This window comes from Seriola dumerili, unplaced genomic scaffold (genome assembly GCF_002260705.1).
Source record: "Seriola dumerili isolate Sdu_G_001 unplaced genomic scaffold, Sdu_1.0 BDQW01000043.1, whole genome shotgun sequence".
NCBI classification, from domain to species: domain Eukaryota; kingdom Metazoa; phylum Chordata; class Actinopteri; order Carangiformes; family Carangidae; genus Seriola; species Seriola dumerili.
The window spans coordinates 1,968,847-1,996,679 of NW_019174298.1; the positions used below are offsets into that span (position 1 = coordinate 1,968,847).

The following is a 27,833-nucleotide window of genomic DNA, read 5'->3' on the forward strand; positions in this document are numbered from 1 at the left end:
AAGACCAGATAAACAGTTCTATTCAAGAAACATTGCAGATACTGAATGGAAGTTTGGATGTAATTGTGGAGTTACCGACTTCCACCGAGCTCTGTTATGCCAGTGTCAAAGCGGGGTCCTGCTGTCTCCATGGTGATAGTGCGATGGTCCCTGAGTTACGAAGGGACGGCAATGGAGTCATTTCAAATGAGAGGTGTGCTGCATAATAATATTTGTGAAAATTAGCTTCATGAATACATGAAACTAAACCACGGGAAGACTGACTATTTTCAAGACTGGTGGACATATAAGAGGTGGATTCTACTAATGATCTGTGACAATGACTTGTGAGAGGAAGTTTAATAATTTATATAAAGGTGTTTTTTCTTGGGGTTTTCTTTAGATGAAAGCTTGTCAGTTACAAACTGAAAAGTATCTTTGGCTCACAATCAGCTATTCTAAATATACTTTAACACCAATATATTACAAGTGTTTCAAATTTTGCAGCAGTTACCGAACTTTTTTAAACCATTAACTTTTTTCATGCTTTTCCTGACCGGTAAGTCATTCTAGCGTGGGACAGCTCACTCCCATTAAATGTAATAAGTCACGTAGATCTCACTGTGCTGTCTGATCTGAGTCTTAGTTTCACTGGCTCAGGTCTGGTTTCACACTGTGCTCGTGGCTGAGATGAACTGCTCATGTCAGGACTTCTTTAAGGTTTATTAACTGTGACAAATCTTTCATTCACTTGCACTCATAGTCTCAGTCTCTTCCTGCTGTCCACCTGAACATTCACCTGCTTGAAAGCATGTCAGGTTGCCATGACAACAGGTCTTTGTTAGCTATCATCCCAGCAGTCCTAGCTGAGGCATACTTGCATATTTTAACAGGGTTTTAAATATAAATGGTATTGATGTATGTCCTATACTTTCATTTCATTTTGACAGTGTAGAAGAAAAAAGGTGTCAGCACTCTGCTGTGCTTTGGCAAACACTGACACAGACCTGCGAATCATAATTCAGCCATATGTTGTAATACTTACTCTACAGATACAGTGTAGAGCTCAGGCAGGAGAATACATGGCACATCTCCAATAAAGACCTTCACTGCTCCAGCCCTCCGGCCCAGGTTCCTTCCCTCTATTGTCAGCAGGGTGCCTCCTTCCACTGGCCCCCTCGAGGGGAAGATCTGAGAAAGAAGGAGTGAAGTAATGAGCAGGGAGAAAGAAAAGCCTGTGAAAACCCTGTAATGTGCACAATAAATGAGAGCTTAAAAGTAGATTACCTTCCTAAAAACACCAGACTAATGACAGGTGATAACACACATGACAGAGAATTAAGAGAATGTAGAGATGCTGTCTCTGATGCTGACATGGAGTGTGGCACACAGAGAGATAAGGACAAGTGGAAGTGTACTCCTGCTGAAGACTGAGATCTAATTGAATAGACACATGGTTTAGGTATATATACACACACACACACACACACACACACACAAACACACACACAAAGCAGACTCTTAACTGTGCCAGTCTGAGACTCTTCAGCCTCTAATCCTCTACAGCACATGCAAATAAAGAGCAGCCTAAGAGCCCCCTTCACATCCCACAAGAGACAGACAGAGTGAGAGAGTGAGGGCTGGAGAGGCATGGTGGAGAGCACAGCAGAAAGGTGGATGAGTGGGGAGGCAATTTAGGGAACTGAGTGTCGAGAGGAGGGTGAACGCTGATGGTGGCAGTGAGAGAGCAAGGCCTCAATAGGAGAATTAATTCACAGTCCTATTCCCTTTCATCTGTTTTCCTGTGTCTGCTCTGTCAAATTCCTTAGTCCCATTTCTGTTGTTGTTAAGAGGCATACTCTCACGCGCCATTTCAGCCCCCGCCTTTGGTCTCTTAACTTTCCATTCGGATGCAACAGAAAGAAAGGAGAGGACCGTCACCTCTCCAATCACCACGGAAACACAGCTTTAGAGATAGCATCTCCGACGCACAGACAGAAGCAATCAACCATCATCTTGCCACTGTTGCATAGCTGGCCCAGCAGCGTGCATGCTTTTCTGAATGACCCCCCCCCCGGCTGAGCTGAGGTCACTGTGACCCCTCTGTGTTATTAGCCTGGCTCCGGCTCTATCAGAAACTGAGCTTAAGAATGAAAACAGCATTTCTGTTTCGTCTAGGTGAGAGGCTCTGCATCCAGATAATTTGAAGCCTGAAAAGAGTGACAGTGCAGATAAATAAACCATATATATTCCAGCTAAATGTGGAGGTGGTTAAGGAAAGAAAGAATGTATTACTTTTAATATCGTGTGAAAACAAACTGTTGGAGCCCAACCCATTACTTACAGTATTTCTGTGCGATCTACACCATAGGAAATGATGTCATTGTTTTTATGGTTATGGTGAGCTTTTGGATATTAAGTGTGACCACCCTGTACCTACTTTACACCACTTACACTACATATACTTCCAGTGACAAAAACACATACCCACGTTCTTGCATACACATGTACAAACAGCTCACAAATGCATGTGTGAGCATGTATGCACACAGAGAATGGCAGACAAACACACAAAAGCACCCACCCTCTCTACAGAGCTCAGCAGTAGGCTGAGTTATTTATTATCACTATGCGTCTTATAGCACCTAGTGTGCCTCTGTGGTGCCATTGAGCATTGACATCAACATCAGCTGGCATGCTGTTCATTTACACCTCTTACAAGTCTGAGAGTCTTGATTTACAGCACAAACTCTGCCAGGCCCACAGGGAGATCACAGAGTGTGAATGTGTCTCTGCAAAAACCTCCACAAGGAATGATGGAGCTATTACATTTTTTGTATTCAAATCAAAAATACCCAGATATATAACCTGCACCAGATCAACTACTTACCTGATAAAATCCATATGTTTTCTTTTTTTTTTCTTTTTTTTTTTTGTTCTCAACAGATCGCTTTGAGGTCAGAGCTTTCATCTTCCTCTCCTCATTCCAGTTCTTCTGCATCACACTAATCACGGAGGACGTGCGGACAAAAACAGGAAAAAGCTTCTCACTATACTGTACTTCTCCACCCTTTCTCTGTCCAACTAGTTCTCCATCCTCATCCTCTCCCAAACCATTTATGTCTCACTCAGATCCCTCTGATCTCTTTTTTCTTTTTCATGTCATGGAGAAACTATCCCTGGCAGTTCCTGTTTTTGGATGCTGAAGTACCTCTAATCAATTTTTCTTCAAATAGTGGACCAGCCCACACATAACATGAGAATAAAGGGCCTACAGAGATAATGAATGTCTCCATTGTCCTACGTCAATGCATGGAATATAAAACATTTTTCACAATTAGGTGGTATGCAGCAAAGTTTAGGGAATAATGAAATCCTCCTCCATATTATTGACATTCTGGTGCTAGTACCTCGTGATAGAGACTGTATGTGACAATGCAGAGCAAGAGAAGCATGTTTCATCATCTAAGCCGTACACACAGTCGCCAGGACTATACAACAAAGAGCTGCTGCGGTATGTGTGTGTAAATGTTTAGGGTTGTGTGAATCTATTCCTCCGTAAGCCCAAGTACTCAGGCTCTAACCCCTGTGGATTCTCTGGGAAAACATGGCTGCCAAAGCATTGCATCACACACTCCACAGAACCACAGCCCCAGTATCCTTTCTGCAACCCGTTCTCCTGAGAGAACCGGTGGGTGTGTGTGTGTGTGTGTGTGTGTGTGTGTGTGTGTGTGTGTGTGTGTGTGTTGGAGAGAGAGGAGGGAGAGAGAATTGCAACAATAGTCTACCCACGCATACGGCATCTCAGCCCAGCTAACTTCAGTCACGTAAGAAGTCCACATAAGTTAGACTCTCACAGAGCATCCTGTTAGTCACAGTATGCTGACAGCTACAAAGAATGAGGGATAATCATGAATGCTTCAATATGGCCTATTTGTGTGACAGATTGTGGGCCTGTGTGGTGTGTGTGTGTGTGTGTGTGTGTGTGTGTGTGTCCGCCTGCTTTGTTCTGCTCGCTTATTCTCATGGGCTGACCAGGTTTTATCTACAGGAAGTTGAGGCCGACTGGGTCTCATGTGAGCCGTGCTTCCCATGACCGCCTACTGTAGCTGCGCTGGTATAAAGTTCGGTAGCAGCAGAAAAGACAAGGAGGACAGCTTTAAACACACTCCCGTTACATGTGGACAAACAGATGAATAAGATCATGCAAATGAGTTCCATAAACAGTTTAAAGAAAGGCCTTGCCGGTAATCATGATGACCATTTTGACGTGACCGCGGTCAGATCCTGTGTAAGATTAACACTCCTTAATTCCTTTAAGCATTGTGGTTTTTGCTCTTATTGTGGTCACATATCTAAAAATCCCTCCTGGTTCTTATTTGCTTTCTTTTAGTTTCTGTGGTTTTCTACACAAAGGGCTCTACACATGTAGTTTTCAAACCCAAAACCAAACAGTTTACACGCATACTGTAGTCACACAGGACAGAAGGTGTTTCTCATGCCGTCCTGAGTGATTGCAGCTCAACTCAGCTGTTTCCCCAGAGGCCTATGGCTAAGTGAGTGTTAGTGTTATTACTGAGTCAACTGCCTTAATGAGACTCTATACAAACATTCCCTCAGCAGCTGACACTGGACAGACAGGGCTTGGGGGCACCACGCCATGTGAGTGACCCCATGATTCACCATTTTATGGCTGGAAAATAGAGCCTGGAGGCTACAACAGGGAGGTGGGGGTTGTATAAGCATTTGTAGTCCACAATCATGCATGTTAAACATCTGATCTTACCTTGTTGATCTCGGGAGCTGGACATTGATCCCTGATTGGCTGGCAGTCAACCCGCGGCCTGCAGCTGTTGTCACACCAACCGCAAAGGTGGCCCTGATCCTCCCGGCCCCAGCACTGGGAACAGTCTGAGCTACCCACTCCACAGTTATACACCTCCACTAGAGGGAGTTGGGAGGTAGGGCGGAGAGAGAGAGAGAGAGAGACATTTAGTGCGTTTGCCCTGTCTGGTTAACTTAAGGTGCTGGGGACTTCTAAGATTATTTCATACTTTATATGAACCATATGGGCTGCATGCTCTAAATAAACAGCATAAGAATTTGCAAGATGATATATTAATGGCTATAAAAATAAACCAGGAAAAAAGAAAGCTAGTGGGGTGGAGGGGAACAAAGCCAGCGAGAAACAGATGATTACATTCATGTTCCAATGTGCCTCCCAGGGAGAAGTCCCATTTGTATCACTGCATGTGCATCTGCGCATGCATTTGTGCACATATTATAGTGTCTATGTCGCTGCACGTGTGTGATAAAGAGTGTGATGTTTTGAAATGTGATGACTCTGCATGTTATGAAGCGACTGTCTTGTCCGTTAACAGAGTGTCTGGCAGCGGCCCAGAGCTGTTGTTCACATGGTAGACACATGGACTGTGAACAACACATCTGGGACTGGGATAGGCAAGGACTGGCTTGTAGCTGCACTATAGACAACATGCCAAGTTCAACAATTTGTATGCCACGTTTCATCATCTCACTGTTGTCATGGAGCTCAAACTGTATTTGCAACAATACATGCGAACATAGCTCGTAAGAGGCATTGATAACACCTTAAATTGCAGCTCTCTATGTTCTATAATCATTATGTGTAATTAGACGCTAGCAGAATATGATATTATGGCAAATTACTAGTTGCTGGCAAATTATGTGTTGTAATACACAAACTGCTATTATTGCAAGTGAAAGGCAGCCTAACACTGTTTGTCCCTGTAAGCGATTCTTTATTTTTCTCCAGGTTTAATCAAATCCACAAATCTCATCAAAAAAACATCCATGCACAGGTGAAATGCATTCTGAGAGCAACGGTGGCAGCTATATCAGATTTTTTTTGTCTTGTTTTTTGCTGCCATCTAATTACACTGCAAATACCAGAGAGCTGAGCAAACAGCTCAAGCGTAGCAGACGGCAATTGATTTTTTTAATCTGTTTTTTTTTTTTTTTTTTTTTTATACACATCTACAAAACCATGGGGTAATATCTTACCTTTCATTGGCTGAGGGCTGTCGACAAAAACATCCCTCCCCTGTCCACTGAAGTGTCCTCTCCTCCTCAGGTTGAGGTGGTAAATCTGACTCCTCTGATTAGTGGACAGCTACAAGGACATAAAGGTAGGTGGTACAAGTAAAACTGGTTGTACTCTGCATCTCCTCAGTGTGTATTGTGTCTAATTTTGCCTCCACATGCTCACTCTTGCTTCTCTAGATAATAATGGGTTCTCATTCAGCGTATAAACAAGGGTTAAAAATGATTGTGATAAAAACAACTTACAAACACAGCTTACACCTAACAATAATCAACACACTGAACCAGTAAATGCACAGTAACAGAAGGAGGAATGAACAGATCTTTATTCAGACTTGGCAAATTGACTAGTTATTTGTGGTATAGGTCATTGTCTATACTTACTGTCACTCCTCTGCACTTGACAGTCGAGTTGTTCAGCCAGGTGGCCTCATATTGCTGCTCTGTCCCAAAGTCACACTCCAGCTCCTCCCCCTGTCAGGCAAAGCACATATTTTAAACAATAGGCATTATTTCACCAAAAACAAATGAGCAAACTGTGATCTTATGCTGTTCTCAGAATGATATAATCGCTGCTTTAGAGAGCTGGAGACAGTTTCTGCTCCTTCAAACATGTCTGGTAACAATTGACAACCCTGAAAAAGTATCAGGAATCTGGAATAACCCACAATAATTGTCCCTGCCAGGAAAAGAGGCAATCTATTCGAAATTCATATTCATAAACATCTGGGCTCCCACACCTCAGCATGTCATCTGGGAACCAGAGTAATGAATATGAATGTATTCTTCATAAAATGAGTGTCCTGAGTTTAAGAGAGAAAATATATGTTAAGGTAAGCTAAGATAGGTTAGAGCAGTAAAGGACAAATACTTAAAGTGGAGGAAACCATTTGTCTGTGAATCCAGCCAACTTAAATTGGTCGACTTTGATCGCCCTCTCCAAGACTTTGCTATTTCTCTGAGCTTTTTGACACCAGAGAACCTTGATTTTTCTTGCATCTGGCAGGTTCTTTTTTCCAGACAAACTCGAACATACCACACTTCAAAACATTCCCTGTTCTTATGTTCAGTCTGAGATCTAATAGACACAGCAAGACAAACATGCAAGAATCTGCTTTTTGCGAAATGTTCCCGTAAGACTGTTTATCACAGTTCTGTCTAAATAATTTATTTTAAGTTTGTCCTTTTAGTAAAAGTGTGGGAACCAAACCAAACTTGACCACACATTCCACAAGGGTCTGAGTGATTGCAACGCTTTTGAGAGAGAACGAATGACTGACACCACATTTCCTGCTCTGTTGACTTGCCGACAAGATCAAGACATTACTCAAACAACATCAGCTTGTATAAACGCTCATAAGAAAGAATAGTATGAATGGCCAATTACATTAAGGCTGCGTGTCACATGTGTGAGTTTGTATGTGACTCAGTGTCTGTCACCATAGCAACACACCAGGAGAGGGCTTGAAAGGCCTGCCAGGGCTAGGCATATGTGACTGACCACACCTGGCAACTAGTCAGCACTGGAATTTTCAGAGGATCCCAGTCGTGTCCTTATCAGTGATGCAGGATCAGCGTCTGACTCGCCCAGCGTGGATTAAGCATGAGAATAGGAGTTTAAAAAACTGATCTGGAAGGACTAGCTGAATTTAAAATGAACACAAGCAAATAAAGCTGCTGCAGTGTGTGCTGCCTCAGACCGACTGCACAATGTTCACTGTGCTGACGAAGACACGACTCAGCTAGTCACAGTGAGATACCACAGGCATGGTGCGTCCAGACAGCTGAGCAGCGAGCAACATAAGCATAAAGACACCCGCTCATTTTTCATTTGCATCTTTGTCTCACAACATGGAGATCGCCCAAACTCAAATTTTTGGTCGTTCATTGACCCAAATCACAGCACACAAATATCCATCTGTGTTTAACTCAGCTTGAAGCGAACACACCATATGTTTCAGTTTTATTCCAATCATTTTCACAACATGCATTTTGGACAAGGTCCAAGTTCAGCTCTATAGCTGGAGGCTGTCTGCCATACCTCCTGGATGTTGCTCAGGGATAAGGTGAAGTCCTGGGCCACTTCTGATGGTGATGGAGGAACCTCTGAGGCAACCAGGCTCGGACAGGAAGCGGCATTCTGTGGTGAGGTGGTTTGTAGGGGCAGGAAGTGACATACAGTAGTTAAAGAAAACAATGGCTCCTCTGCACACATCCGCAACCCAAAATACCTGTCCTGTTTATCTGGAGGAGGAGGAAATGAGAGGGTGAAGTCTCGCTCTAAGGGAAACAACAATAGCTTCAAATAGAGGGACGATGAGGGATTAGAAAAACAGACCCACCGGACATTGATGGGCTCAGCAGAACAGAAAAAAGTCCCCTCTCTTCTCCTTATGACCTACATTACAAAGACCTAATAAAGTTTTTTGATGTCTAAAGAAACCTTAATTTTATATAACTAAAAGTGACTTAAAAAGAACGAGCCTCCTGTGCTTTAATGAGTTTGTCTTTCTGTATCTTGGGATCTGAAACAGCACGCCTGACTAAGATTTATTGCATTTGCTTAAAAAAAAGGCAATGATGTCTTTATTACCTCAGTTGTTTAACAAAAAGCATTCCTTCCCTGTTTAGGGGGTCTTGTGATAGAAAGCTGAGCATTAAACACTTAAATCAGCTGCAGTTGACCAGCAGCTGACCAGAGGACTACGGCTCACATCATCTCCCCTTTAAATGGGACCAGTGGCGTGGCTAGACACGGTCAGACCCCCACCCTGGGGGCCAGAGTCTGCTGAGAGGATGTCCACACACACACAGCCCATGGGACCTGGCTGGGCAATAAAACTTTAGAGGGAGGAGGAATAATATGATGGCTGACTTAGTCTTGATGTTGTCAGGAACACGCACAATAGCCGGTGGTATCTGGGGAGCTTTAATTCATTTCAATGAAGCTGTACTAGTTTTAGATACATTTATCAGTTTCACAGTCGTTTCATAAGCTTGTGCCAGGCCTTTTACATTATTTAATTAGTTTGATTTTCAGAGTACTTTACACCCTCATGGGGCTTTACATTGCCAAACATACCTACACAATCCATTTGTACAGTCACCTACTTAAAATGAAGTGATATATAAAACGGTTGCTGAAAATGTAGGTGTAGATTTATCTCTTAGCAGGCAACAAGCAGTCTTGACATTTAATAATAATTCCCCCCAAAAATAGGGCCACGGCTAATCTAACTTCCCACATGCTGAGATATCAAACTAAACTGCCAAACAGTGAAACTTTGGAGGAGGTCAGAGGAAATTTAAAATGGTACATTACCCTGTTATGTCTCTGTAAAACCACAGTCTCCTGAGATTTTATAGCTGTTTTCAACATTTCTACATACTATAGTTGGGACACTTGTACCCTGAATTACCACATGATTGCTCTTGCCTAACCCGTCTGGACTCAGATCATTACAGCACACTGGGAGATGTTGGACAACAGAGTCTGGATTATGTCAGAGGCTTTGACTTGTGGGATCTTAATGTTATCAGATCCTCCAGACGTCTGTTTGGTTGATGGATTAGAAAAAGGAGCATTACTCACCTCTAGCAGATTGTTCTTTGACTCATCTTTACTGGAGACACAGAGGTGGTTCTCTTGGTCCCAGTAACACTTCCACCTTGTGTTCAGGCAGCTCACACATCTGACACAGACACACAGACACACACACACACGCACACACACACACACACACACTCACACACAGACACACAGACACACACACACACGCACACACACACACACACACACTCACACACAGACACACAGACACACACACACACGCACACACACACACACACACACTCACACACAGACACACAGACACACACACACACACACACATGCACACACGCACACAAACATGGAAAGAGTTGAGAAACAAGGATCAAATATTGGAAAATCTGGCATGTTCCCTTCCCTGTATCACCCTCTGATCTGTTCCCATGCAGGAAATACATATTTTTTCAAAAGCTGAGAATGTGGCTGACTCTGATTCATTTGGAGTGTAATACAAACGGAGAGGCCGAACTGATTACAGGCATCAAAGTTGAGCTTTAATAAAAAGGAAGTGATGATTAGTCACAGTAGCAGACACATCCATTCCTCACTTACAACACAGTCAGTCTGGAGGTCAAACAGGGCCAAATCTGCTAAGATGAAACAAGGCACTTCTCTATAAACACTCAGACTGGTAAATGATGGTGATGATGTGTGTGTGTGTGTGTGTGTGTGTGTGTGTGTGTGTATGCTGTCTTCTTCATTTCTATCTATGTGAGATCCATTTAGACTTCAGCACCGCCTAAAGTGATGACATTTTGAGTCCATCGGCAGCTTAATACTCCCTTCAATTCATGCTCATTTGTCCAAGACATGCCCTCATATATGGCTCAAAGACAGACCCCCTTTATAAACTGCTGGGTGGCAGTGACTTGTGGTGAGTCTAAAAGATGAAAATGTCTGTGTTTGTGAAGTGAGGGCTTTCTCCTCGAGTTCAAAGGGATGTTTGATGGTTAGGACTCGGTTTAAGGTTTAAGTCTGGTGATATCATATATTTTTCTTATAGTCAACAAATTCCATGTAAAGACCATGACCGACAATGATTTGGTCCTTCTAACAAGTGCTGCCTGTGTACTCAAACACTGACATAGATAATTCCTCTATGCTGTAGAACTCTTGATGTCCATAAGCTATCAAACACATCAATGAGCCGCACTATTGCACTGTTTCTTCATTATGATGAACAGCTTATCATGTTTATCATGACTCAACCCCACATTCACTGTTTACCTGCCATAAATACTCACTGCTGTTATAGCACCATTTGCTAAAAACTGCAGTTCCCAGCCATGTCAGGAAATTACTTTGCTTTTTTTAAGTGAAAGTATATATTTGTAACCAGTTTTTGAAGATTTATGTCTTAAGTAGGAACAAATGGGCGTGGCACTGAGAGCCAACATAAACAGGTCTGAGACAGGAATAATGACGTGTGATTTAATGACAATAACACAAATATATAATATCAGCAGCCTTGTCTTGTAAAGAGACACTATATAACTGTTGAAAGAAGAAACAACACATTCTTCTTGCAAATGAAAAGTTGAATTCATAACACACACCTCTGCTCAATTCGGTCCACACAGGGGTTTAATCGCTACAACCTCACTTGGTCTGGTATGACCAGTCACGTATGGTGGCTAATATTAGAAAAACTGAGTACTTTTGATACTCTTACACTACGTTATTTAGTGCTTATCATCCCATGAAATCCCATAAAAGACACAGTGTCACAGTGGCAGCTAAACTCTCTTAATCTCTTCTATTACTTTGTTGTGATTTGTGTGATCTATCCTTTAAGACAGAGTAGTTGTTGAAGTTAGATGTGTAGTAGAGATGATAAAGGGCAGTGTTTAGGGGAATGGGTTGTATTCGTCTTTACTGTGGATGCAGTAGAAACGTTTGTGTGTGTGTGTGTGTGTTCCAGATAAACTACCTAATGTGGAACACCTCCAATGTACAGTGTGTCTGTGCGTGTAAGGAGTGTGTGTCACTGCATTGCCTCCGGGATGAGACAGATGTCCCACACTAGGAATGATAGCGCCTCCGGTGATAGCAGCACTCTCGGGGGGGGAGAGAAGTGGGTCTAAGAGGATGCAGAAACATGAGTGAAACGTGTGTGTGTGTGTGTGTGTGTGTGTGTTCTGATTAGAAGCAGACACCCCCCTCAAGGCTCATATCAGCTGCAGCTTTTCTGTTTTCCCTCCCTGACTCCCTTTCTGTCTCACTATAACACCTATACCCCACCACCCCTGCATGTTCACACACACACAACACACACACACGTAACACACACACACACGTACACACACACACACACACACACACACACACACACACACACACACACACACACACACACACACAGATTGTTTGCACTCTCTCTCTCTCTCTGCTTGACCTAACACTGATAGTAAATACCCTGTGACATAGCCTACCTCAAGTCATAATGACCATGCACACACACACGCACAAAAACACACTCACACACACACATACTAAATACACAGTCAGGCTCACACTCTCAGGGCCTCTCAGTGGACACAGCGGTTAAACACACATCCTCAATCACGTCTCTGTCAAAGAGAAATACGTGCAGAAGAAAAGACCAGTTTCAGGGGGAGCGATAGAGAAGGACAGAACGATGGAAGCAAACGGACAGAGGCAGACAAAGAAAGAGAAAAAAAAAAGAAAGACACAAGGAGAGACATGCAGAGCAAATAAAACACAGAAAGAGTGTGTGTTTGAGAGAGTGTGAGTGTGACCGAGAGACATAGACAGAGCGACAGAAGCAGAGTGAGAGGGCAGGTTGGGTGGTTTGTCCTACTGGGCTGTCTGGTGACACTGGAATGCTCTCGTATGGTTGTCATTAGCACTTTGCCTAGTGACCACTTTGAGGAGGTCACGGGAGCGCTGTCTAAATACACTTACGCACAGACACAGTCACGCAGATTATCTCAAGAACACACAAACTGATTCAGCACACAAATGTCATACTCTGAATGAAGACCTCTTACAGCTGAAACTTTCCTCTACATTGTTCAGGTGTTGTTCAAACTTCAACCAAGAATAATTGTGATATTTTGCCTTATTAATGATCTTTTTTACCATATCTGTGGATGATACTTCCTTTCTCATGATGGCTCATTTAATATGTTTATCCCAATTTATTAAAGTAGGACTAGTTAAAGGAGTACTCCAGTGATTTAGCATCGCACTTTCATTAATTTGATCAACTCACTAGAATCACAATTCAAAAAATAAAGGTTAAAATTGAAGCAGCGGAAGTTGAGATAAACTGAAATTTAGTATTGGATCCTGCATTTCCCATAATGCAACTTAAGCCTTTAGACACTACTTGACTGTTAAAAATCTTGTGTAACACTAACAAAAATAATATATCAAGCTAATTTGTTTATTCATAGAAAATTTAAGTATGAGTAAATTTGATTAGTTGATTGAAAGAAAATTAATTGGCTATAGACCATTAATTGTTAATCGTTTGTCATTTTTCAAGCAAAAATTTCCTAACATTATCAAGTTCCCACCTCTCAATAGTGAGAATTTTATGATTCTCTTCATCTCATGTGATAGTAAATTTTACATCTTTGGCTTTTGGACATTTTTCATGTTTTTTGAGAATTAATTAATAATGAACATAATTGATGCATTAAACTTTGGTTTATTGTCCAGCCCTTTGGCAGAGTATCCACAGTTGTATCGCTGACATCATCTCACTTTGTTGTGTGAACTGTAATCAGCTCTGTTGCTGAATGAAAATGTCCTTCACTGACATCAGTAGAAAATTAGTTTTTGCCCAAGGAATTAAATCACACACATCACAGACCACCAATTACTGCCATTAATGTCTAATAACACTCACCCATGCAGACAATATAAAAAATCAATCCAAAAACGTTTCAGCTTGAACATATAAACAAAAAACCTAAGTGATGGCTTTTTACTACAAAACACAAAACAAAGAGACTCCTCTCTCCTTCATTGAGGAGATGTAGCTCATACGACTCTCCTTAGGGATTATTAAAAAAAAAAAACATCTTGAAGTGATTATAATCAGATAGAGTATAGCAGCTACGCAGTTTGCAGCCCATTGCTCATCCTGTGAGAATGGCACTTTGCTCATTATCACCTTCAACAAACCACCATCTAATTTCACACTCCTGGACCTCGCTGAGCACCGAGGCCATGTGCAAGTATTAGGTGGATTCTTGCACACATGTACCTGCAACTGCTGTGTTCACACTTCTAGGCCGCTTTGAAAAAGTGAACAAAGGGGACACACCCAAATGGTTTCAATCTCAGGGAATCACTCACACACACACACACACACACACACATACACACACACATACACACACACACACATACACACACACATACACACACACACACATACACACACACATACACACACACACACATACACACACACATACACACACACACACATACACACACACATACACACACACACACATACACACACACATACACACACACACACATACACACACACATACACACACACACACACACACACACACACACACTATTGCCCATCTAAGCCTAAGATCTGCCCATCAGATAAAGTGGATCCTCTGACATGGTCCAACATGCAAGAGGAAGCCAGCTGGTGTGCCTCCAAGCATGAGAAAACCCTCTTTGTGACCGGGCCATACAAGTCGCAGTCCTTCACGAAAACAAACATCAACATGACCAGCCAGACACACATATCCAATTTCCTTTGGCTTAATGTTTACAGCATATTAATTCCACATTTGATCCTGTACTGAGAATCCCTGAGCAAGCCAAATACACAATAAGCCCTCCGAGAGGACGTGTCGGCAATATTTACTAACTGATGCCTAAATAGGAAGCAGGGGGAAAAAAAACAGAGAGGAAGACTTCAGGGACAGAGCGGAAAGGCCACTGAGACAAACAGAGTAGAGAAGCTTTGCTGTCTTTCACCTTCCAGCTATATGTGCGCATCTACAATACCACAGAGACCTTAGCTGACATTTGGCTGATATTTGAGTGATACTATAGCTTGGCAGAGCTCTATATTTAGGGACAGCTATGATCATAGTTTATTGGTATTTAGATCTCATTAAGGAAGGTCTGTTTTGAGGGAACTTCTGTAAATCAAATAGCCAGAGGATGAAGGTCTGAGCATTGGTGGAAGAAGTACTGAGATCCAGTGTATTACTTAAGTGAAAGTACTACTACCACAAAGTAAAAATAGTCCATTACAGGTAAACTGAAATCCTTCTTAATTAAAGAACGGACAAATGACAAAATGTACTTTAATGTCAGAAGTTTGTGTTCCTCTTTTGTACTTGTACTTTGTAGAAATGTGTTTGGTAGCGTACCATTTTGTGCCTAAAATATCAATTTAAATTAAAGCATTTGAGAAGTTTAGAGGGGAACTGTCTCTTTGATGTGAATAAATCATAGAGATCTTGAACATGACAAGAGGCCCTAAACGGACAAGTTATTTTTGCCACTGTTTTTTTATAAACTTATCATAAGTTTTTTTTTTTTTTTTTTAGTCTGTGAAATCATCATCCACTAAGTGAATGTATTTGGAAGTGATGGATCTCAATGATTCTGTATGTTGCCCAAGCATCACCAACGCTGAATAAATCAAGAATTTGAGATAAACAGTAACGACAATGGGATGTATGACTCACGACATCTTGGGGTGTATCGCTCCAGTCCTCTCGCAGTCATAGATGATGAAGCTCCCAGATACTACAGATGTGCCATTCACTTTTATCGCCACAGAAACAGTCAGATGATCTGGAGAATCATGTAAACAAAGCTGCATGTGTCAAGCATTCAAGATGATATCGGTGTCATAACACAAACTAGACAGCGAGGCGTCTTCTAGCTGGACTTTGAAAGATGAAAGGGGAAATTACATCTGTTGTAATATAGCTCAACATCTTGAAAATAAAAAAATAAAAAGAATCACATACTGTAACTGTACTTGTATTGTGTGGAAAAATATTGCTGGCAGCATTGGTGCACAGCCAAATGAAGGCCTGTTTGCAGTCTCACCTGTGCCAGGGAGGATTGGTTGGTAGTTTACTCGAGGGAGCAGGGGACAGGTCTGGATCTGAGCGGGACCGGAGTCCAGGTGCACTGTGGCAGCTGTTGAAACACCCGGCCCATATTCACACTCCACCCGGGAGCCGACCAGATCAGGAACACTGCCATTTATCAGGATTCCAACATCCTACGATAGGACCAGATATAGGTGCATGAGTATAAATAACTGCTGATCTTCATCTTAACAGAAATTAATTAGAAATTCAGTTCCACATGCCCACACATGTCTTCAAATCCAGTACAAGTACAGTTGAGGGCTTTGGTAGAGGGCAAATGGTGCTGGCATAACTTCAAGTTTGTTCAGGAGTTCAGGCAGAGAAATAGAAAAACTAAAGTGCAATGAAGAAACAGATGGCACGGTGCTAGATTCACATCTAAATCTGGCTATGTGATGAAGTATGACAGATGTATAATGAGAAACATAACACCTTACTGACATGACTGAAATTTCAGCTAAATGATTTCAATGTGAGAAAAAAAAAAGGTGGGGTGTAGGCAGAGAGGAAAAGCAAGATGACATATTCTGAGGCTCAGCAGATACGAGCTGAAGTGAAGTGGTTGGTAACATGTGCTAACAGGTCTTAAAAATCTGCTCTATTGTTCATTGGAACTGATCATTTCCCGTCTAAGGCCCTGACTTCCTGCCTGCTGCTTCCTGTTTGGGGAGACAACCTTGAGCCGAGCTTCCTGTGACTCTGCAGGATGCCCGTGGATCAGGCAGCTGCTAGATCTATTACAGACCAGCCGAAATGACCTACATAGCAAGCAAATATCCACAATTAATGAACCAATTAATGACCTGTCGTCTCTCAGCCTCATCTAATTATGAGCTGTAATTAAAGGTCAAATATATTCCAAGTGTCAGAATTCAGTGAGCTAATTATCACATTGTTATTATGCTTCTGTTACACGATACACTGACTAGCGGAAATGATTGAAAACAACAGTTTACGTGCTATAGCACCAAGTATGATGCAGGAGCTCCTTTTACCAGGATATATCATCCTGCCAGCTTTGATTAAAATCAGACTGGTGGTGTGATGTAGCACTCAATATCTGACAGTTTCTCTGTGTCCCAAATCCATACTCTAAAAGATGTAGGTGAAGTGTATAAAATGACAGATTGTGATAGGTGTTGCTCTAGTTTATTTTTCATTTGTACTGCAGAAACTCATATGAAGGTGACTGAAGGTTACTATCTATCTATCTATCTATCTATCTATCTATCTATCTATCTATCTATCTATCTATCTGTATATCTGTATATAGTGGAGGCAGCTGCAGCAGCAAACAGTGTTGGCATGACTTTATCAGCAGGGTAATAATAATAGTGTGTATAATAATAGTGAGTGGTGTCGGGGTATGCAGGTGGTCACAAGATATCTCATTTCATCAGCTTTAAATACACTGCCCCCACTGACCATAATAGCAGTTATGTGAATATGACCAATGAAAAGGGTTTGATGGCAACAATAATACGAAAGGACTTCATGTTACCTTGATGTCTGCAGAGATGCTGATCTCTGGGGGTGTCAGGGTCATGGACGGACACTGCTGGGGGCCTTCACCCATGCTGATCCAAGAGCGTGCCAACAGCCCCCGGGTGCACTCCTTCTGGATGGTACATCTGGACAGAAAGTAACAGAGTGAAAGTTAATAAGTTATATCTGGCTATATCATATTTATCTGATCATATCTATGATATTTTGCTTGAGATTAGATTGCAGCTCAAAGAGACTTCATTATTATCATTTTTGGAGGTTTTCTGTACCATATATGTATGTTATGGTAAATTTATGCTGAAAAAGCCAAGAAACCGACATCCAGATGTTACTGTAATGGCCATCCACACATTTCGTTGTTAGCCTGCACAGAAAACTTGGCTGCAGCTGAAAAGTTGGCGAAACCTTTAGATTTTCCATCAGCACATCTGTGCCATATCAGAGTATGATGATCTATATAGAAATTGCTTGTCAAAGCTACAGCTGGTAATCGAGACCCAGTCAGCCACTGGACTACCACACTGAAGTGTGAATGCAGAGTTTTAGGGTCAACATTTTATCCTTTGTGAGGAGAGCACGAACTTTTGTGTTTTCATTTCATTTCAGGACTTGACGAATTCTCACCGCTGGGTTTCATGGTCTGCTTCCCACAGATTTATGAGGTGCTCTGGTCTCCTAATGTCACATTCAGACCTCGGCTGTCAGTTTGTCTGGCTCAACACAAGAGACTACTTGACTCTAGGTCACACGCATCGCTATGGCAACCCATCCCACAGGCACCAAGATCAGGGGCCAGTTACCAATACTTGAATAAAAAAAACTACTGATTCTCCATGTTTGGACCAATAGTGCATCCATGAATGTGTTTGTTTGTGTGGACATGTATAGAGCATACAGTGTGTGTGTGTGTGTGTGTGTGTGTGTGTGTGTGTGTGTGTGTGTGTATGTGTGTGCGCGCGCGCACGTGCCTCTCTGTGAGTATAATGTATTTGTATGACAGAAGCATTCACAAAACAAGGTGGCCCAATACTCTGACTTCTGCTTCACTAATGAACTTCAGCAGTCGTTGGCACAGACCTCAGTTCATCTACAGTGCACACTGGAAGGACAAAGTGACCTCAGAGAAAGGAGAAACCAAACAGGCCCCATTTAGCAATGTCCTAACACGCCACATAATGAGTTTGGCGCATCCCACTTCCCTCGCACGTTCGCAGTTGTTTTAAAATAAAATGCGTGTCTGTGTGCCCGCTAGTCTGTAAATGTGAGCATTTGTGTCCAAGGAAAGTGAACGTCCAGATTCTCAGTCCCATTGGCACTGATGGACTGAGAGGGGCCATGAGGTCAGCTGCTGAACTAAAAATAGAACTGAGTGGCTCTGGAAGCCACACAAAAATCCCCTCAACACAAACAAACTCATAAACTCTGAACACATTCTCAGGAAACTCAACAGTCACACTACAGTGTTTGTGACTGATTTACAGATAATCAGGCTGATAGGCTGAAATTGTATTACTTGTTTAGCTATTGATTTAATTTTCTTTTTGAAAGCTGTATTTTGAGTGTTGCTCAGTATTGCTTGAAACGAGTTATACCTGAGTTCCAGTATAGATACTGAATTGATCCAAAATGATCCATACAGCTTTTCAGTTGGTTGGTCCACAACTTTGGTCTAGAATGAACCGTGTCAACAAAAGTTGTGACACAAAAGTGTCTATAGACATTCATGGTCCCCAGAGAATGAACCGTAATCACTTTAGTGATCTCCCGTCTAACATCATCATTGGAAAAAATTTCATTTCTCCAACACTTTGGTTTATGACCAAATACATGCAAAACTAAGGACATTTTGTACTAATTAGCAAATATTTGCATGCTAATTTTGCTTAAATAAAACGGTGAACTTGGCAAACGTTAGTTACTTGCCGATCACTGTGAGAATGTTAGCAGGCTAGTGTTAGCATGTAGCTAAATCACACCAAACTTCTCAAACAAGAACTGAAATAAAATAGTATGATAATAAATAGCATAAGATAGTACGAGATTAACAAAACCATGATCTAAAGTATTCAATGACTTTTAGTACTGACACATTTAAATCACTCATTCAAAAAGTATTGAACTTTAATAGCCCTGCCCTATCTTTGAGATTGCAATTGCAAACATATGTGATCTGGGCTGTTTTGAGATATACTTTGAAACACAACTTCCTCTTGGGTTCCAATGGGTCCAATGTGCCTTCCTTGTTTTCCATGAAGAAGTATATATTTAGATTATCCAGTAAACTCCAGATTTTATCTTTAAGTACTGAATACCTCAAAAATGCCACTTGGTATAAACTGAAGCGGGCATCCAGGAAACTTCATCTTACCATCGCAAAAGAAAAAGACATGCAGACGCAGAAGAACATCAACAAACAGCATGTGAGTTGTAACAACTGGCCTGCAAATGCACTAAATCACTCACATAATTATATTTCTTCCTGTCTCTGTTATTTTCTATTTGTTCCTCAAATACAGTCATGACTTGCCTGCTAACTCAAACAACAATTTGATCAAGCGCAGCAGTGAGGAGTAATAAATTCAAAAACACTTATCTTTTTTTCACAGCAGACGTACACATAGACACAAAGATTCTCCTCACCTGCTTCACAGCAACATGCTGACTTTAAAAGCTTTTCAAACAGCTCCTTAAACTAAACACAGTCAATATATGCAGCTAAAATATGACCCGAGAAAACTCATCACCTCCTAAGTGTCTGTACGTCAGATAAGGTGGGAAGCCAGTGAGACTGTCAAACAGCAGGAGAACATATGAGCTTCAAACCACACACACAGACACAGGCACACACAAAGTCACTGTGAGACAAGCACATGCAGATAGGCATGATAATTTGTGAATAGCAAAGACTGCACATGACGCATAATTTGATTCAAATAAAGATATTAAAGTGCTTTCTTGTGACATGTGGCAGATTATACCAGCTCCAGCATGAAAAAAAGTGATCAAGGTCTAAGCTTTATCTCTAGCAGAGGAACTAGCTCTCTCTTTTTCAGACAACAGTGCAGACTCCAACAAGCGAACAGACATGTTTTCATGCTCTCTCTCTAAGATGCAGACGTGCTGGGAGACGTCAGAGCTATGCATAAAATCAAACAGACACACACAGAGACAGTGGTGGCTTCACAGATTTTAGATAGTTCTCTAGTGGTCCTTTTTTTTCCCCTATCCTCAGTGTCTGTAGTTGTATCAGACAGCGGGGTGATGGAGGACACCATCCACCCACACATATCGACCCCCTGATCCCCTGGGCTCTGAGGCCACAGCACCAGCGCTGCAGCCAGCATGACTGGCCAAACAGTGCATCAAACGCACAAATACACACTCATGACATCAGCTCCCTGGCCTTCGAGAGTCAGACAGCGACACACATTCACGCTGACACTTACACACAGGCTTACACACTTTGACATTTCTTTGTCAAAAGAACCAGTGTGCACTCTCCCTCCCACCACCATCATCACAATCAACGCTCCTTTGTAGAGGGGATAGAGAGGAGGACATGGGCACTGGGGGAAGAGGAGGGACTAGGGAGACAGTGAGGGAGGTTGAGAGAGGGATAACTAAATTCACAAAGCTACTGGAAAATATGAGGGCAAGAAAGGAAAAAAAGGAAGCCAAAGACAGAGAGAGAATCACATGGGTAAAAAAAATGCATTGAAGCGAGAAAGGGACTGGGATAAAGAGACGACAGATAGACAAATAAGGAGAAGAGACAGGGAGATGACAGCAAGACAGCCTGACCACACACACACACACACACACACACACATACACGCACACACACACACACACACACACACAAACACACAACTCTCATCAGTTCCACTCTTCCAGCTCTGAATGGCCCCTGGCAATGCCAGAGCCTCCAGAGCTGCAGCACAACTCATCACAAAATTCACTATCTCATCTGATCTGCCTTAATCACCAAGCAACCAACCATCTCTCTCTCTCTCTCACACACACACACACACACACCAACATGCAGACAAACAACACCCAAACAAACAGAGCTCGACACCACACATATTCTTCCTGAAAGCCAGTGAGCACAGAGCCAGAGAGCCAGTCCTGACAGAGCCACATTAATCACAGTGTGCTCTCGCTCGCTCACAGTAACACTTTGGCCAAGTCACTCCTCGCTGGGCGCTCCCAGCCTGTCACTCCCTCCCGAAACGACCAAAGAACCAAGAGACCGCTCCAAACAATGATGTTACTCCCCAGTCTGAGCGCTAATGAAAAGCAATTCCAACTCGATCCAGCAAGAGCCTTCCAACCCAAAAACACACACTGTTACTGCCAAGACTCATTCAGCCCGGCGACATTTTGAAACTGAGAATGAGGATGATGAAAAGGAGCAAACAAGTCTCAGTGGTTTCACTGATTCAAATGCTAAAAGTATCAAAATGACAAGCTCAAATCATTTTATTAAGCCATCAATCTGATCTTGTGTTGCTTCAATAACTTAAGTCACTCATATAAACAGCTCAAGCTGCTTCAATACAGACAGCAGACATGTTCACATTTTCTCAGGATATTACGTCAGAAAGCATGTGGCATTTGCGTGACACCAAAACGTATGATAGTTTGATTGAATTATGTCGTACTGGCAGCAGAGGAGAGAGAACGAGGCGAGGAGAGTTAACTGGATAGACAGAGAGAGGGAAACAAAACCTCTGTGTGTGTGTGTGTGTGTGTGTGTGTGTGTGTGTGTGTGTGTGTTTTGTACCTGTTCTCCAGAGTGCACCAACCACAGTGGGCGTCACCTGCTCCCAAACAGTCACTGCAGCTCATCCACTGGTCACATTCTGCCACTTTCACCCTCAGCATCTGAACATCACAGCACAAAGACAAAGCAGTTACATCAGGACATTAGTTGCAGTCAACAGTACAGCAGTATAACATATGTAACATACAACAAGATTTCAGTCCTGGTTGATCTGGTGACACATTTGGTTACTGGTGGTATCTGAAAGTCTGGTTTCATACTACATGTCCCAGAATCCTGCAGACAGCAAACACTCTTTGAGCAGATATTTTGTCATGAATACAACAGAGGAGCATTCTCACATCGTAGGTAAATGGAGGTTGGAAGTTTGAGCTGACAAAGTCATGAAAATCTTATGGATTATTACTTTAAAGTAAAGTGTTACTAATAAGGTTACATGTTGCATTCCAACATGCTTTGGATGATCGTGTTTGTCACTTCTGTGTCTGAAAAGATCTTTATCTTTATCAGTGTGCATATCAAACCATCAGTTCTTGCACACACCACGGTCAACTAACAATCAGATGCTTCTTGCATTGGACAACAGAACTGCTGGAGAAGCAGCCACATCCTGTGCAGCAGTGAAACCTATTGTAGGTCTATACACGTGGCTATCTTTGCCAAATATGTGCAAGTGTTCAGCTAAATTGAGGTGAGGAGGATTCACCAGCTGTGAAATGAGGTCTGATTGTGGCTATTATGATCCTTCTTCATGCTGACATGAATAAATCAGTGACAGAGGCGGTGAGAATCAACAAGCATCCTGAGACTGCAGTCTCAAACTTCAGCCGCATTCTTACATGGTGAGAGGTCATGAGATAAAGGAAGTTCCGGTCATTGGGGTCAAAGGTCATGATGTGGTGGACTGCCTCACTGGCTGGCAGCTTCAGTGTCCACTGACTGGCCAAGGTCATGTTCGCCAGGAGGGTCAGCTGTGAAGAAGAGCAGAGGACATAGGTTGGATGGCAGCATTGGAACAGATGCAGAATAAATGTGTTAATTCAACAAGGAAAAGTCAACTGAGCTACTCCTTGCTTCACATCTCAAATACTGGGAATTGCTCAATATAACCACAGATGTTTTCTGTTCATCAGGCGGCTCAGTAAGAGCCAATTCGGGGGCATGTTCAGCAACACCTCAGAAGAAGCGGCTTCGTAAGTCACTTCTCCACCTATATATGTCAGAGGATTCATGGCAGCAACTTTCACATTGTGCTCACACCTCTAACTTTGAGGCTACAGCTACCAACAATGAGCACTGATGTGTTTTAGGAAGATAAATGTATTCTTTTATATGGAAACTGTAGCTCATCCAAATCTGAGCGAGATACACAAAACAGCACCAAAAGCTCTCATTGTTTATGAAATTAATGTATAAACAATAGCCGCCAGATTTAGTGAAGTGTGTTTGTCTTTTATTTCAAAGTATTTTTTACATGCTCACCCTTCTCAAGTATATTTTAGGAGGCCCTTTGTTCAAGCAATGTGCCTAATCTCATTCCCCTAAAGCGGTGATTTATCTACACACTGGCCTTCCTACAACTCCAGATAATAAAGCGGGTGACATGTTCTCACGTACGTACACACACAGACAGACAGACAGACAGACAGACACACACACACACACACACACACACACACACACACACACACACACACAGAGCTGCGTAGAAAAACAAACTGTGCTGAGTGAGACTTCCTGTCACGCAGACAGTGAAAGCTCTTATTTCTGCGATTTGTCGGGTCTCCCTTCAGTGGAGACATCCTGCCATCCTGACGAACTGGCAAACTGACCAGCATCTGGAGACAAGCTCGGGCTGTGTCACTTCTCCATCCGCTGAACACACAAACACGCTGTCACATGAACAGACACACACACACACACACACACACACACAAGACAAAACCATCACCACCCACTGAGATGTGCTGGTTACTGTTAAACCAGAGCAGACAGAAGCTTAGTAAACCATTGGCTTGTGATGAGAGGCATTATCTCAGCCTCCAAATATCACTGTCGTTTTTGTAACAACACCACCCACCCACCCATTCACAAACACACACACACACACACACACACACACACACACACACACACACACACACACACACACTTCTGCCTTGGAGATAGTAAGCAGCTGTGCTATGTCTTCACCCCACACCCCAGCGACTACAAACACATAAGCAGAGTGACACAGTGAGCAGCGAGTAAACAGCAGCCCACACACCTGGACAGGGAGCAGAATAAGGAGCAGGGAGGAGGAGCAGTGGCACAGTGCGCCACCAGGTCAACCAACAAAACACCTGCTGTACTGGCAGGTCGCTCTGACTCTATTCTCTGTCTATCAGCCTGCAGATGAAAGACCCTATTCAACCAAGGAGTGCTCAGCTGCTCTGCGCTCATTCTCTGTGTGTGTGTGTGTGTGTGTGTGTGTGTGTGTGTGTGTGTGTGTGTATGTGTGTCTTTGTGTGTGTGTGTGTACCTGGGTGTAAAAGAGAGAGAATAAAGACAGATGGAGGTGGGGCACGAGAGAGAGAACAAGAGAGAAAGAGATAAAGTGTGTTTGTTTGCAAAATGAATCAAAGGGCCTTTTATATGAGAGTGAGTAAAAGAGAGGGGACAATAAAGCGATGAACTGAGGAGTGGAGGAGAGGAGTGACTGAGGGAGTAAAATTGGACAAGAGTGAGTGAGATAAAGGCAGACGCTGCGAGAGGCAGAAAATGGAAGTCAGCTGTAATGGGGAGGGAGAGACTTCATTAAAAAATGCATGTAATTACAAATTACTTCACTGAGGGCTCTCTCAAAGACAGTAAAAGAGGCCTAACTTAATCTCAACCACTGTTCCCCTGTGTTTAGTCTGAGCCAAACTCACAGTCAGAATCACATTACACACACTAACAGCACCATTAACCTCTGTAACAGCTCTATCCTCAGGGCACACACACACAAACACACACAGAGGCACACACTCACAGATGCTGCCCCCCCCCCCCCCCCCCCCCCACACACACACACACACACACACAAACAGATAGATACACAAAGACAGAAAGACACGTAAAGCTAAAAAGCACAGATCATGTTGTTGCCCAAGGTCACAGAAAACACACTACTCTCCCTATGTAACAAGGCTGACACACATGCTGAGAGAACACACATGTAGCACATAATCACAGGGTGCGCGCGTTCATCTGAGTAAACACGTGAAATCACTGAACCTCTTGCACTGGCCTACAGACAAAGTTAAACACCTAAAATCAGAGTCAAACCTGCAATCAAGCAAACTGACATACACAAACACACTCATACACACAGTCGCTTACACCAGCCCAACCAGTGTTGTGCATCTGGCATAAACCATCCAAAAACCAATTACTGCACGCTCAGCTGGGGCTAAAGAAGTACCATCATCTGGGGAGGAAAACAAGGAGCTTTTTTAGCAGGCCCAAAACACAACACCCCGTAGCAGAGTGGTTTTAATGTTGTAAAAGGTACCAGCCTATTGCAAAACAGTAGGGTCAGAAAGCTTTCAGAGTCAGTTTATGTTGTTCCCGCAGACAGCCGAGAAGAAGCTTGCGGCGCTCGCAGGCAGGCCGCTACTTTGCAAGCCCAGTCAGGGGTGACTAGGAATGTGGCTGAGAAAGAATTAAGGAATGCTGTTAATTAGACGGGAAAGATTTTCACAAGCTGGACCCACTGCAGATGCTCCAAAGCTGAGGTCGCAGACCAACGCACGGCAGGACTGAGTCATACGTCGTCAACCGACCTTGTTAAACAGCTTTCTGTTGATCTCTCAAACGAGTCAAAAGAGTCTGAGGAACATTAGTGCACATGATTAGGACTACTAAATGGGCCAGGATGGGTTATGGATGAATGGAGGGAGGGGGGTTGGGTGGTGACAGTGCTGAGAACCTATCAGATGAAAGCAGAAATCCCTGTTTGTTCTGCACGGAGCTCTGAGTGTTTCATCACACACCTACGTTTGGTTTATTGAAAGACTCAGCGGCCACATCAGAGCAGGACTATGTAACTGTTACTCTTATAGTTTTTCCAAGCTTGAGGGCTCAATTACATTAAAAATATTAACTCCATGACCATGTGCTGCAACTGCATTATTACCTGAGGTTAGTTTATAAAAGTTTCATTCCTTGTTCACTGTGCACTGATATCGTGTGTGTGTGTGTGTGTGTGTGTGTGTGTGTATGTGTGTGTGTGTGTGTGTGTCTCACCTTGCGAAGTCGTCCATTACTGGTTCCTAGAAAAACCACAGTGTGGTTGTGTACATAGTCCACAGAGACTGAACTAAGGCCTGGGTATTCAAACAGAGGAATGGCCCTCAGGGGCCTCCGTAGGGCCAGAGGGTGCTGTAGGTGGGCCGCACCACAGTCCAGCTGCTCGGGCTGCAACTAGAACACGGACAAAATGAGAGAGAGAGAGAGAGAGAGATCAGTTCTCATCAGCTTTCATATAGGAGCACGCCATAAAGATTAGCAAACAGGGGAGAACAAAGCGCGAAAAGAGCGCTGTGTGATGAAAGTGAAGTGGAAAACAAGAAGTGATAGCAGCTATCACAATGGTGCTGCTCATTCTTCTAAATCACTTTTTAGACATCTCAGTGAATACTTGAAAAGGGCTTACAAGGGTCTTCAACACTCATAAGACTCTGCTTTTGTCAAATCCTCAGCAGGCAATGATAAAACATTAGTGCCACGCTTGGATGAGCACTAGGATCTATTGGGAATTCTCTGAATATTTTAGAGCACGCAGAGGCAAAAAAAAAAGAAAGAAAGAATTAAGCACAGTGGATATTTGTAGAGTCGTTTCCCACGGGCCCTTCTGCTCACGGAGTTGTCTCTCTTATCTCAAATTGTGTCTGGCTTTCCCTCAGTGCTGGCCTTCAGACTGTTGACTACAAAAAAGATCACATTTCAGCGGTCATGGCAACAAAAATGCTCAACTAAAGAAAGACTAACTTTATTCTGTGAGGAGTAAGTAGGTTGTAATACAGCGAGAGAGAGAGAGAGAGAAAAAATCTCCTCAAAACAACTTTGAACTGAGCACTTGTCTATCTCAGGAAAGGCCTGCGGGCCGATTGAGATAGGATTCAGAAAACTGGTCACGGGAGGAGTGGCCCAGGGGCCACCGCCAACAAGGCAGTGCCAGCGAGGAGGGCAACTCTCTGACCCGACAGCACAGTGGTCGCGGGACAGTCTCCTTTGACCTCAGCTCTGTCAGTCAAAGCCACCACAGTGAAAAGCTGGAATTTCACTGCATTCCTATGAAACTGTGCAAAGCCATCTTTGACAGCATCCATAAAACAGAGGGCGCAAATATGATATAGAATGGCAAAGTTTCCTTAAGAGCAAATATTTTGTGTGGTATGCAAGTAGGAAAGCATGTAATTAAAAACACAAGATAATCTGACCATGTGTTCATGACAAAGCTGCTATTTATTCACCAGCGCTGTGCTGAATTTTTGGCAGAGTTATAGTTAGAAGCAATCATGCAATAAAAAAATATATATGTCTGAGGTTTAACTGAAAAAAAATCCTACACTACTGACCCTTTCCTCTCTATATCTGATAAGACAGGGAGCTGCTGGATGTGAGAGGAGTCTCACCCTTCCCATAACCCTGGGTGTGGCTCTGGAGCATCTTTCCAACTATCATGACCTCTGCTCGTGACATGGGAGATCCTCTCTGCAAATCA

The 27,833-nt window shown here is 42.8% G+C and overlaps 1 protein-coding gene across 1 annotated transcript in view; it reads right to left on the reverse strand.

The window, feature by feature from the left end:
* The window catches only part of plxnd1 (plexin D1), a 60,190-nt gene that overhangs the window by 30,391 nt on the left and 1,966 nt on the right, over nt 1–27,833 (reverse strand). The window contains exons 2-13 of the mRNA XM_022739224.1: nt 26,354–26,530; nt 22,924–23,055; nt 22,085–22,185; nt 17,294–17,423; nt 15,746–15,923; nt 15,376–15,484; nt 9,653–9,752; nt 8,102–8,200; nt 6,445–6,534; nt 6,022–6,130; nt 4,766–4,923; nt 1,025–1,170 (exon numbers count right to left, since the gene is read on the reverse strand). Of these exons, the coding sequence (XP_022594945.1) occupies nt 1,025–1,170; nt 4,766–4,923; nt 6,022–6,130; nt 6,445–6,534; nt 8,102–8,200; nt 9,653–9,752; nt 15,376–15,484; nt 15,746–15,923; nt 17,294–17,423; nt 22,085–22,185; nt 22,924–23,055; nt 26,354–26,530 (1,529 nt within the window). The remainder of the gene's footprint in view (nt 1–1,024; nt 1,171–4,765; nt 4,924–6,021; nt 6,131–6,444; nt 6,535–8,101; nt 8,201–9,652; nt 9,753–15,375; nt 15,485–15,745; nt 15,924–17,293; nt 17,424–22,084; nt 22,186–22,923; nt 23,056–26,353; nt 26,531–27,833) is intronic.